General features: G+C 34.7%; 1 protein-coding gene across 1 annotated transcript in view; it reads left to right on the forward strand.

Annotated features, from left to right (window-relative positions):
- kcnh7b (potassium channel, voltage gated eag related subfamily H, member 7b) overlaps nucleotides 1–12,282 on the forward strand; it is a 68,562-nt gene extending 56,280 nt beyond the window's left edge. The window contains exons 10-16 of the mRNA XM_087804412.1: nucleotides 658–910; nucleotides 3,981–4,186; nucleotides 4,267–4,354; nucleotides 4,446–4,616; nucleotides 6,845–7,001; nucleotides 9,195–9,402; nucleotides 10,318–12,282. Of these exons, the coding sequence (XP_087660538.1) occupies nucleotides 658–910; nucleotides 3,981–4,186; nucleotides 4,267–4,354; nucleotides 4,446–4,616; nucleotides 6,845–7,001; nucleotides 9,195–9,402; nucleotides 10,318–10,563 (1,329 nt within the window). The 3' untranslated portion in view covers nucleotides 10,564–12,282. The remainder of the gene's footprint in view (nucleotides 1–657; nucleotides 911–3,980; nucleotides 4,187–4,266; nucleotides 4,355–4,445; nucleotides 4,617–6,844; nucleotides 7,002–9,194; nucleotides 9,403–10,317) is intronic.
- The last annotated feature ends 1,179 nt before the right edge of the window (nucleotides 12,283–13,461 follow it).

The raw sequence follows: 13,461 nt of genomic DNA on the forward strand, positions 1-13,461 counted from the left end.
TTTTGAAAACAAGGATTGGATCCAGATCCAGATTTTAGTGTATTGATACTTTTTTTTGGTGTTTTCAGATACTTTTGACAACCCTAGAAGGAATTTAAATATTTTCTTAATTACAATATTTTCACATTGTTGCTGTGGAGAATCTTGGTTTTGTTACTTTTGCAGATTTAAATGGTTCAATATTTTGTACGTCAAATATTAAGTTAGGAATAAAATGGTGTCGGAATAGTTAAAAAAAATAGTATGTATTTATTGTAGCCATTTAAATGTTTATAAACTGAATTTAACAAATTTGAGTGTACTTTTACTTTTTTCTGTAAAGTGTTTTTGTTGTAACTGCTATTAAAAACCCTTAACTTTGTAAATATTAATGTACATTTCCTTGCAACGAAAAAAAATTTAAACTAGAAATAAGTGTATTTATTAGAGAGGTCAGTTACAAGAAGCCAGACGGTTCTTTTTTATTTCAATAACGATTTAGAAAAATACATTTTGGGACACAATGAAGCATCTTAACTAAAGAATGTTGTGTGTTTGAAGTATCGTGGATGCAACTGACCAAAATTAACAAGTTAACTCAACAACCTTAGGGACTGTATCGTTGAAAATTCAAGTTTTCCCGGCGCCACGGCTCACCATCATTTGTCGGCTTCGCAGGTGCTAAAAGGTTTTCCCGAGTGCCTGCAGGCGGATATCTGCCTCCACCTCAACAAGAACCTTCTGGACGACTGCAAGGCGTTCACAGGAGCCACCAAAGGCTGCTTGAGGGCACTGGCCATGCACTTCAAAACCACTCACGCCCCTCCCGGCGACACCCTGGTCCACAGCGGGGACGTTCTCACGGCGCTGTACTTCCTCTCCCGCGGATCCATCGAGATCCTGAAGGACGACATCGTGGTCGCCATTCTGGGTAAATGAAACCTCTTTAAATTCAGCTCATGTGTCGGGATTGACGGAACAATTATGAGGGTAAAAATGGAGGTAAACTGAGTTAATGTTGTGTGTAAACAAAATATAAAAGGATGGATGGATGGATGGATGGATGGATGGATGGATGACTATTTTCATTTTCACACCTTTGTGGAATCACCATCATCTCAGGTTTGGAACAAAACAGTAGCAGAGAAATCTAGCAATGTTTGTGCGTCTGGGGGAAATTACACAATATATTCGTTTAAGGATTTAAATGTATTCACCAATTTTTAGATGCTAGTGCAAAATATTTATTTATTTCTTAAACAAAAACAACATATTTTTGATAGTTAAGTAAGTCAAGAAAATAACCTACTTTAGCTTTCCTCGTAGCTTTAGCCGCAAGGCATAGACAACTGCTTTGCTAGTGTTAGCATCCTATCATTAGCGATTATATTGTTAAATATATTTGGATGTTATTACAACAGAAATGTTTAAAAAAAAAGGAATTTTCCGTTAGTAAGGCACAATGCAGTATTATAATTTATTTATTTTTAGCAAATATCTTATCAGTCACTTCCTTTAGCTTGCTAGCATGGTAGCCAAGGCTTTCCCATTTGTGTTGTACCAGTGTAAGTACGATTTTTGAGTGTGTCCTGCTATTTTTGTCCAGGTTGTACCTACGTGATGACGTCACACGTCGCATATGCTATCGTCTTTTAAAAAGCTATTTCAAAAAAACTTCAACTGAATGAAACCAGGACACTTTATACCACAAATTAAATATTTATAGTTCATCATGGCCATGGTTTTAACTTATCACTTTATAAAGTTCTCCCCCGTCTGAAATCTCAGCGAAGGAGAGGTTACGAGAGCAGAGTCCATTATGACGTAATAATGCCTTCACTCCTCTTCCACCCAGCTGTGATCACGCCCTGCTTTGTTTATACAACGAGTCCCTTGGAGTTGGAGACTTCCGGGGGATTAATTATGCGCGGTGACCAACCAAAAAGTGTTTTTTGGGGCTTAATATCCTGTTAAAAGAATTCTATAAAGTACAATAGAGGTCGAAGATTAATTTAAGAGCAATTTAATCAACACTTTAATTTTAATTAATTTTTTAATGATGATATTTTTCCAGTTCAAACCCCTCCAGACCAGCCGACCACACCGGTGTGAACGTCCTGGCTGGACCTGCTAGCTTGGTAGTCAGAGGTCACTTCTAGTGATTTGCACCGACAAGGGCAACTCGGTTCACTGTCCTATGAAAGCAAAATGTTTTTTTTTCCCCCCTCATTTTTCATCATGTTTGAACCATTATCAGGTGATGCAGGCCAAGCCGGATTAAACGTGACATAATTTGTGAGATGAATGCTTTCCAAAGCTGCACCTGACAGAACGAGGTTTAAGCTCAATCGAAAAGCTGCCGAATCACACAAAACCCATTATTAACAGGCATGCTGGGAAAGTCACCGATCTGAGAGATGAGCCCACTTAGCTCTGATGCTAATGTGTCCTTCGTTGTTGGATGTTTACTCCAGGACGCAGCTGAGGGTCATTTAGTCAGTCAGGTTTACATCGGCAAAAACAAGTATATTCAAGTGTACTACGAGTATACATATTTAGTACTAAAATTGAAGTAGTATACTTAACTTTTACTTTTGAAATCCATTAGAAAAAACAAGTATATTCAAGTGTACTACGAGTATACATATTTAGTACTAAAATTGAAGTAGTATACTTAACTTTTACTTTTGAAATCCATTAGCAAAAACAAGTATATTCAAGTGTACTACGAGTATACATATTTAGTACTAAAATTGAAGTAGTATACTTGACTTTTACTTTTGAAATCCATTAGCAAAAACAAGTATATTCAAGTGTACTACGAGTATACATATTTAGTACTAAAATTGAAGTAGTATACTTGACTTTTACTTTTGAAATCCATTAGCAAAAACAAGTATATTCAAGTGTACTAAAAGTATACATATGTAATACTCAAAATTAAGTAGTATACTTGACTTTTACTTTTGAAATCTATTAGCAAAAACAAATGTATTCAAGTGTACTATGAGTATACATATTTAATATTACAATTTAAGTAGTACGATGTACTTTTACATTTGAAATCCATTAGCAAAAACAAATGTATACAAGTGTACTATGAGTATACATATTTAATACTATAATTGAGGAAGTATTCTTGACTTTTACTTTTGAAGTCCATTAGCAAAAACAAGTATATTCAAGTGTACTATAAGTATACATATTTTATACTTAAATTGAAGTAGAATGCTTGACTTTTACTTTTGAAAGCTATTAGCAAAAACATGTCTATTCAAATGTACTTTGCATACACTTTAAATTGAAGTAGTACACTTGAGGTTCACTTATGACACCTCTTAGCAAAATGAGTATATTCAAGCGTACTATGAGTATACTTTTTGTATTCTAAATTTGAAGTAGTATGCTTAAATTTTACTTTTGACATCCCTCCGCAAAAAAAAGATATTCATGTGTACAGTGAGTATACCAATTTCATACTCAAATTGAAGTAGTATACTTGAATTTAACTTCAATTTCATACTCAAATTTAAGTAGTATACTTGAATTTTACTTTTGAAATACCTAAGTATAAAATGAAGATATTCAAGTGTATTTTGAGTATACTAATTTAATACCAAATTTGAAATAGTATACTTGAAGTTTACTTTGACGTCCAAGTCTACTCTTCTTTATTTACTTACTAGTAGTAGTATATACCTAGTACAGTGGTAGTAGAGAGAATAGCGTAAGTGTATCTCTGTTAACTAAACTAACCTGGAGTGTTTTCAGAGTAAACTGGTTGTATTAAGATAAGTATGCCTGAAAGTATACTTCTGTACACTTAAATTGTGCCTCAGAACTATCACATTACTATGCTTTAAGTACACTGCAAGTACATATACCTTAGTATTCCTACTAAACTTTTACTTATACTTAGTTAAATTAATTTTTTGTAACTTTTCAAAAACTCTTTCTTGGTGACGGATCGATGTGTAAATGGATCTTTCCTCCCGGACCAGGTAAGAACGACATCTTCGGAGAGATGATCCACATGTTCGCCAAACCCGGGAAGTCCAACGCGGACGTGCGAGCCCTGAGCTACTGCGACATGAGCACCATTCAGAGGGAGGACCTCATGGAGGTGCTGGACATGTACCCCGAGTTCGCCGACACCTTCTTCCACAACCTGGAGCTGACCTTTAACCTCAGAGACGACTCCCCCAAGGTCAGACTTTTAAGAGTTTGTACTTAAAAACGTTGGAATTTTCAGTTACAAATTTTCACGGGTTGGTTTTCCTTTTGCAGCCTTCCGGTTCCCAAGGGGGCGACTCGGACCTGGAGCCCCCCAAGAACATGAAGCGGAGGATCTCGTTCACTCCGGACGAGTCCAAAGGTGAGTCGAGCGCATCTTGAATGTCGAGTAAAAAGCTCTCGATGGCGTCGAGGGTCCGTGACGCTGACTTGAGTGGATGGCGGCTCCACAGGGGAGAACAAGGAAGTGGGTGCAGACTTGGACCGGGAGAGGGAGTCGGACTCGTGCCTGAAGAGAAGCTCGGAACTCCTGGGTCCCGCGTCGCCCTGCGCCCCGGAGTCGGACTCAAATCTCGTCGGACACATCCAGGCCAGGAACAGCTCGAGGACTCCTTCTTTTGATGGTATGAGGGGAATTTTTTGCATAAACTTCCTGTTTTCTTTGACAAAAAAACATGTTTTTCTGGCAAAAATACAGATAGATTTCAAGATGTTTACTGTGTGAATGCATGACACGGATTACAATCAGGGAGTTCTGGGACAGTTTTGGCCTAAAGATCCGAATCTCTCTGGGTCAGAAACTGGCTTGTATTCCTTTAAGGCTCCAACTATCTTAACTATTTCTCATTGAGTTCCAGTCTTTCATTATCAAGTTTAACTTTTATTTGAAGTTTAATTTTGTTCATTTTAGAGTATGACACGAGTTTTTAACCTAAAATATTTTTTGCACAGGATGTATCAGGAAAGCCAAAATTGTAATTTTCCACAATGTTGGAACAGAAAATATAAGTAAAACGGCAGATAAAAAAAACTAAAAAACTAATTTATTGTACCAACCTTACTTATGGTGGCAACCGAACCGTGACTCCCATGATGTTAGAACTGATCGACCGCTGTGATTGGTCAGCTGGGCGGCAAAGCATGTTGAATTTCCAAGATAAAATGTATGTTAATATTTTAAATGAAAAGTTTAAAAAATTGAAATGGTCAGTTTATTTCATTTCATTCTGGAGATTTTCTGAATATAAACCACTATATATATTATATATTGAATCCTGTAATACAAATATATATTTAAATTGATTTAAAGCAAACTCAACTGAATTAAATCTATCTATATACCTGTGTTAATAATGATTATAATTGTTAATAGTATAAAAATATTAACGGCTTATAAGATGGTTACTAAAAAGTAAGGAAGTAAGTAAGTCATTTGTATTTATATAGCACTTTTGGGGCAGGGTCACAAAGCTGAAAAAATAAACATATACAAAATAATAATATTGACGTAAAGCAAACAACAATGGAAATTATTTTAAATATTTTATTTAAGATTAAATAAATATGTTTCTGTTTTAAATCTATTGTGAATGTGGCAACTTGAATTAATTTATTAATAATCATTATTTATTCACTGAATAAAGGAGAAAATAGAAAATAAATGCTAAACAAGACAAAAGAATGTGTATAAAACCTCTATATAACTTTATAAATAATTATTATAATAATTATTCAAATGTTTTTGCAGCATATTTACATTTAATGGTTTAGATTAGATGGTTTATTTAAGATTAAATAAATATGGTTACGTTTTAATGTATTGTGAGTGTGGCAACATGTATTTTGTTTAATATTTGTAACATGTAATGTTTTTTCCACTGAATAAAGGAGAGGGATAAATATCACTGAAATATAGTTTAAAATTAAATACAAAAAACAAAAAATGTAAATAATATAACAATAATAAAAATAAATAAAACGTCTATTAGAACATCTTCATAAGTAAGTAAGTATTTTTATTTGTATAGCGCTTTTCTAGACCAGGGTCACAAAGCGCTTGAACAATCAAAACAATATTCAAAAAAGTATATACTTTAAAGATCAAGATAAAACTGATAACACAACAGGAGTTCCAGAAAATCAAGGAAAAGCCTGAACAAATAAAAACGTCTTAAGATGTTTCTTAAAGGAGTCAGTAGATCCATCAAGCAAGATGGTTACTAAAAATGAAAGATAAATAAATATATAAAATATATATATATATACTGTATAATAACAAATTGATTTAAAAGGAACAACAACAGCAAAAAAATGAAAATTATTTAAAAGATTTTGAAAGATACAGTATTTAGTAGTAGTAGTGCACTAGCCTCTACCCTGCAGCTGTGATATACAATTTTGTATTCATCATAGATGGTCTGGGATCAGAGTTGAGCTCGTGTTCATCTGTATTTGTGGCAGGAAGGCTGGACATAAAAAAAAAAAAGCCACACAGGTGCAAAGCCAAGTGCCATTCACGGCTGAGAGAACAAACCACGCCGGTATCTCCACGACTCACGGTGGCTGCTTGAAGCCACCTGAGCAGCAGCTGATAGAGTAATCACAGATCCCCTTTAAAAAAGGGTCATGACACTCTCTGGACGGAGGCCTGGCCCGGGGCGATAACACCGCCGCGCTCTTGGCTACACTAGATCCTCTCCGGACAAAAGTGTGATGAATCACGAGCCGCTATTCTTCGGAGATTAATTACACCCTATTTTAGGGTTTGGGGGCGCCTCTTGTTTCTCCGGCGATGACGCGGGTCGACCCACATGTGCGGGCCGTTACTAACATGTTGTTCGCGTCCTCGCAGATCTGTGCTGTGACAAATGGGTCTGTAAGAAGCCGGCGGACTACCTGGATGAGTCAGCACAGTTCCCGGACTGCAGGGAGGACGATAACTCTGCCAGCGAGCTCACGTTCGGAGAGGTGGAACAGCGCTTAGGTCAGCTCCAGGAACACCTGAACAGGTACAAATCGTCCCGAGTCAGCAGCGTTGATGGTGGATCTCATCCCTCTGAATAACATTTAGCTCCAGGTAGTTGTTCGTCAGCTCTTCTTTTCTAGGTCAATTTCCACTGGATTTTCTTTTCTTTTTCACACCATCAGCAAAGATGAGGTGCTTCACGGAAAATCATTAAAAACCTGGACATGAGTTAATAAATGAGTATATCAGTATATACTGCATTATTATTTTAATTTATTTCTGTATAAATTAATATGATTTATCCCTCATTTTATAAACAATTAACCTTGATATATTATCAGTAATTCTAGTCATATAATATATAACAATAAATATATATATTCACATTACCTTTTATATCTTTTATATAATTTTAGTTGTTGTTTGCTTTAAATTTATTTTATTATATATTTAATTTTTATTTTATTTATCTTATATGTCCTTTTTAGTAACTACAGTATAAACTATTTACATTATCAAACTATCAATATTAATAGTAAATATTCATACAGGTTTATAGAAGTTTTATACAATTATTTCCTTTTTTGTATTGATTTGTATTTTTTTTAACTCAATTTCAGCAACATTTATCATTTATTCTGTGTAAAGATTATTAAATTATGTATTCATTAATATTGTGTGTAACCACATCCACACTTAAACAGAAGCATATTTATTTCATTTAAAAAAATACTTATTCTGGATTATACTTTAATGTAATATATATTTATTTAGATTTTGTTGAATTTCATAATTTCAGTATTTTGCTTTAAATCAATTACTTTGTTTTTAATATATGTTTTTTATTTTGTTTTATCTTTCCTTTTTAGTTGCCATTTTCTAAACTGAAAATATAAGCATATTATTCATAATGATAATAATATTTTATACAGCTATATACATGTATTTATACTATTATTATATAAGTAAATTATTCTAAATTTCACGGATAATTACTTTATTCCGTGAAAACGTAGGGTTTTTGTTTTTCAAAAAATTAATTATATTTCATTATACTTGCCGTATTAACAATTTATTTGAAAAAGAAACATATTTATTTAAAATAATTATAGCATACATTTTTTTCTTAAAATGTATTTGTATATTGTTCATAAATTCATAAATATCAGTTGTTGTTTGAGCTTTAAATTAATTATCAATATCACAAAGTTTTTTCTCATATTCAACAATTTTTTTTTTTTTATTATTTACCTTGTACAGCACATGTAATGGTAAAAACTAACTATTATGTTTGCTATAAAAAAAAACAGCCTTTGTTAGAATTGTTTAAAACATTGTTTTTCTACACGATAAATGCTGATTAATACTTGAATGAGACTTAAAACTTTGAATTCTACTAGATAATAAGAAAACTTGTATAATAAAAATAAGCCCTAACAGAGTTTAAACCAATTATTTTAACCAATTTTCCCTGAAATATATTTAATATTTGTAGTTTGATACCTTCTTTATCTCAAAAGTAGTAATGTATACCAAGTACAACCCAGTAGAACCTTAAAAAGTTAAGTAAAATGTTGTAAACAGACGAAAAACAATTCCTTCAGTAAACATGATGATCATCACTTCATTTTAGTATAAATATGTCTTGTTTGTTTTCCAACACTGAACCCAAACCGTCGATTTGGGACTTAATAAAAAACACTCAATACCTGCTCGGACTCGGAGTGAAATGAATAAAACAGGAGTGAGGATTGATGCCGTTTGAATATTTCAGGGAAGAGATATTACTGCACACATGTGCTGCCAGCGAGCCACCTGAACAAACGGGCAAATCCACGGCAGGTGGTATTCCTGGCCGGAATATAACAATCGAAATGTGGAGCCAAAAAACATTGTTTTTTTGCAACTAGATGAAGGCGCATCAGTGAGCGACAACTTCGAGTAGGAAAAAAACTAGGACAATAAACAAGGAGTCCTACAAACCCATCATCCACTCACCCTCATGTGTTCATAGCGTCTCCCGGGAGTTAATTTAAGCTGCAAAACACTGAATTCACACCTTAAATTCAGACTCATTATCTCAGTTGAGGAGCAGCAGCAGTTTACGCGCTTCAACGATCCGGGTGAAGAGGTGCGGCAGCGCCTCCTGCTGGTCAAAAACCCACTTGTCGTAACGACCTTTTTACCTCAATCTTTTGTTAAAATAGTTTAATTCTTAATTCCTTCTCTCTCCCAGACTCGAGTCTCAGCTGATGTCCGACATCCAGACCATCCTGCAGCTGCTGCAGCGACAGCCGACCCCGGGACCCCCGGCCTACAGCACCGTGACCTCCAGCCCGGACTATCACAGGCTGGCCGTCAAGGTTCAACCGGCGACGACCGCGACCCCCGCCACGACCCCGACGACGGCCGCCGCCCACTTCTTCAGCCATCCAGGGCCTCAGGTGAGGATCTCGTTATTGGGTTTCTATTCATAGTCCAGGGTCACCTGAAGGTCAAACTGTAATGGATTCATTTAGTATCAGATTTATGAACTCATCGAGAGTGTGTGTCTGTCAGTGTGTGCTTTTTCGTGTTGTGTGTAGGTTTGTGATATATTTGTGTTTTATGGTTTGTATACACTGAGACTGCTGATGCGTTTATAAATCAGTAGGAGTGTGTATTGGCAAGAATTTTGGAATATGATGCGTATCACGATACAGAGCGACAATACAATATATAGTGATACTGTAATAACAAGTATATATTTGTAGTATTGTCGAGTACTTGACTCTGGTGTTGCCGTATTTACAGACCACATGACTCTTGATGAAGTAACTGCTTCCATTTGTTTTGAAAAACCAAAATATGTCAAAACATCAGCTTTAAAAGCTGCTGGAGTCGACTGTATCCTCTCGTCCTCAGTCCCAGTCAGGATCTTGTTGGATTTAATTTTTCCCTTTAGCTTCAAGAGGACATAATAACTGCTGCAATCTGGTGGCTGGAAGTTTAATTGCAGCACAAAAATGAACAAACACTGAATATTTGAACGATAATTGTAAGTTTAAAATGTCTAATTATTTATTTTAAAAACACTTAACTCAAATATAAACATTTAAACAACTATAATAATAAAAATATATCCTTTTTTAATTCAACACTTTTGAATATCGATATATATATATATTAAACTATATTTAAGTGTATTTAAGTGTATCTAAATTTTCTTACACCTCTTTAAACCCATGATTATTTTTGTGTCTGCTCTTTTTTATTGTGTGTTTGTTTGAGTGAAGCTCAGAAGAAACTTTATTGGACAAATACATTGAATGTAGTTTCTGATCATTGATTGACACGTCATGTTCTGAACCAACCCTCAGGGACCGAACCTCCGCCCAGACGGGAACAATCCCGAATCCAAAGACTCTTTCCCGAGCCTGGCGAGCGTGAGCGCCCCCACTGCTGACAGCCTTACTACTGCATGTGTCCAGAGACACGCGCGGCAGCATCAGCACCACACTGCCGGACCCCCACCGTCTCCGCTCATCCTCATCTCCACGGAAACGAGCCCGGCCTCCTCCAGCTCGCCGCCCGACTCTCACGGACCAGGTGCAGCTTTTCCATAAAAACACCTCAAACTTCTGACTCGTGATGCTGTAATTGACCGACGGGCGGCCCCGGGATCTGCAGACATTCAGCTTGTCGTTCCTTTTTTTTTTTCTTCTTCTTGTGATGTATTTTTAAAATTCTCTTCACACCAAACATGCAGCAAAATTCAAAAGTCGACACGTGTACATATTTAAAGGATCCATGGATTTAACTTTTACGTTGGTATTTATCAGCATGAATGCTTGCTTCACCAGCCTGTGCTTGCTCTTCTTCAATTTGTCTTCTTCAACATTGACTAACCTACCTCACGATTTAGGCTGGTCAACGCAACACTGCCCCCTGCTGGACTCAAGCCATCATAGCAACAGAAATAAAGCGTCAATACCGCAAATAAAGAGGGAATAACCCGCCAAAATGTAAGGATGAGCAGAAGATTGAGATGCTTCTTTTTTTTAAATACAATTTTTTATATTTAAAAAAGATTTGTTTCCAAATAAAGGTTTTGATCTTTATCCCATTAATGACGATGATAATGTTACCAAAATAATAAAAAAAAAAAGGATATTCACAGACTTTCAGATAAGAAGAGTAAACATAAATGATATAGACTTTTTGTTTTACTCATTTTCACTAATTTACAGTTTTTTATATATATATAAATTCGATTGAAACATGTGTCTTGACTCGTCACAATTCACAGGCTAATGTTACTTTAGCAAAAAAATCTGATCAATTTAAAAAACAAAAACAACTTTATAACAGACTTTTATTATTACAGACGGTAATAATCTAAGTAGAATAACAATAACTCATTGTTTGCTTCTTGGACAAACAACCATGGTGTCATAAAAACGGATGAATAACGAAAAAACAACGATATGCTACATTTAGCATAACTAGCTAACCCCGGTGGAAACGTGTCCCTCGGTTCGGTGTCTTCTCGGCGAGACCTTCTGAGAAATAAAGCTGTCGGAAACTCATCCGGTCGACACCGTACTAACTTTTCTAGAGGATCTTTCTTCACTGTACTAACATTAGAAGAACAAATATATTTAAATATTGTATCAGATGCCTTTTTCTAAAAAAAAAAGTAGTTTGCACATCTGGTGTGTAAAAGTCAAGATTCTGCTTCGTACATAGATTGTTTTAGACCTTTCTGGGATGTCGGCTGTCGTCTGTAGCAGACTCGGAGTAGAGTCTAGAGTGGTTTGAATAAAGTGTTTATCGCGGAGGTATCCGAAACACATATCCGTCGTCTTCTCTCGAAGGTCGACTCAGGGGTCGTGGACTGTCTCTGCATCAAAGCCACGGTTTCCTTCGAAGGATCGACGTGCATTATGACTGACGCGTTGATAGTGCATGTTTTTTTTTTTTAAACTCTAGTCAATGTTTTTTGCACTGCTTGAAGGCCCAAACGTAGCACATCACAGAATTGAAACCACGATGTCAGCATATTTAGGGGTAAATTTGAACACAACAGGGACATGTGCCTATACACTCGATCCAAATAAAAGTCAGCATCTTTATTTATTTACTTATATCGAAAAGAATCTGACAATTTTTCTTCTGTGTATTTTTGGTGTAAATTCAACTATGTTAAGACACTGGGCTGGAAAATACATTGTGAGATGTAAGAAAACAGATATTTTTTTAACTGAGGTTAATAAATAAGAGGAAAAAAAAAGTAGTAAATGCTTGTTTTGAAGCCGTGGGAGCAATAAAGTCGATGCACACGACTGACTTTGTTGGTTCTTTTGTCAACGTGTAAATGGGAATTTCTTTGTGAGTTGAGACGGTTTGGTTGTTTCTTGCGTCGTAAACTAACCACGGATCAGTTTAATGACGGCCTTATGTTCAAGGACCTTTAGATAAATCAGTTAAAATATGTTGTATAAAATTATAAACTTGAAATTAAACTAGTATCTTGAAGTGTCAAGAGTCAGAGGCTAATAATACTTCAAAGAAAGTATAATAATATTTTTAAAAAAAAAGAAAGATATTACACACAGTAATAATCAAAAGAATAACTTCTTTTTTCTTTCTTCATATGCGGCCGACGGACCTGTTTTGGTCCCGGACCAGAGTGATTTACTCAAAAAGTCGTACATTTTCAAATATGAAAATACGATACGAAAAACAAATGCATTTAAATTTTAATATAATTTACTATCCTTTACAAATATTTTTTTTGTAAGTTTAGTAATTAACTTGTAAGATTTTTTTATTTATTTATAATAATATTTATTAATAAATATATGTGTTTAATTGCACAATCTAACTTGACTGTTTTGTCAAAATAAAGGAAGATGTTTGAAATGAAACTAATTTCGTTTGTATATTGTATATAAAACAACTGCCGCCAGAATATAATGTATAAGTGGAAACTGATGTTATTACAAAATTATATGAGTTGTAACGACGACAAAAAATGCCGCAGAAGTATTTATAAACTAAAAATAGATTCCAGTTAAATCTCGTATTAAATGCATTTTTGTACAAATGTAATCTCGTATTAAATGCATTTTTGTACAACTTTAATCTCTTATTGAGTATTGTTTTGATTGTTAAAGCGCTTTGTGACCCTGGTCTCGAAAAGCGCTATATAAATAAATATTACTTACTTACTTACTTACTTATTAAATGTATTTTAACACAACTTTAATCTCGTATTTAATGCATTTTTGCACAACTTTAATCTTGTATTAAATGCATTTTTGCACAACTTTAATTTTGTATTAAATGCATTTTTGCACAACCTTAATCTCGTATTAAATGTATCTTTGCACAACTTTAATCTTGTATAAAGTGCATTTTGGTATGACTTAAATTTCTTGATAAAATACATTTTTGCACAACGTTAATCTCGTAATAAATGCCTTTTTGCACAACTATAATCTCGTATTAAATGCATCTTT

The sequence above is a fragment of the Callionymus lyra genome, chromosome 12 (assembly GCF_982586985.1).
Source record: "Callionymus lyra chromosome 12, fCalLyr1.hap1.1, whole genome shotgun sequence".
Taxonomy (NCBI): Eukaryota; Metazoa; Chordata; class Actinopteri; order Syngnathiformes; family Callionymidae; genus Callionymus; species Callionymus lyra.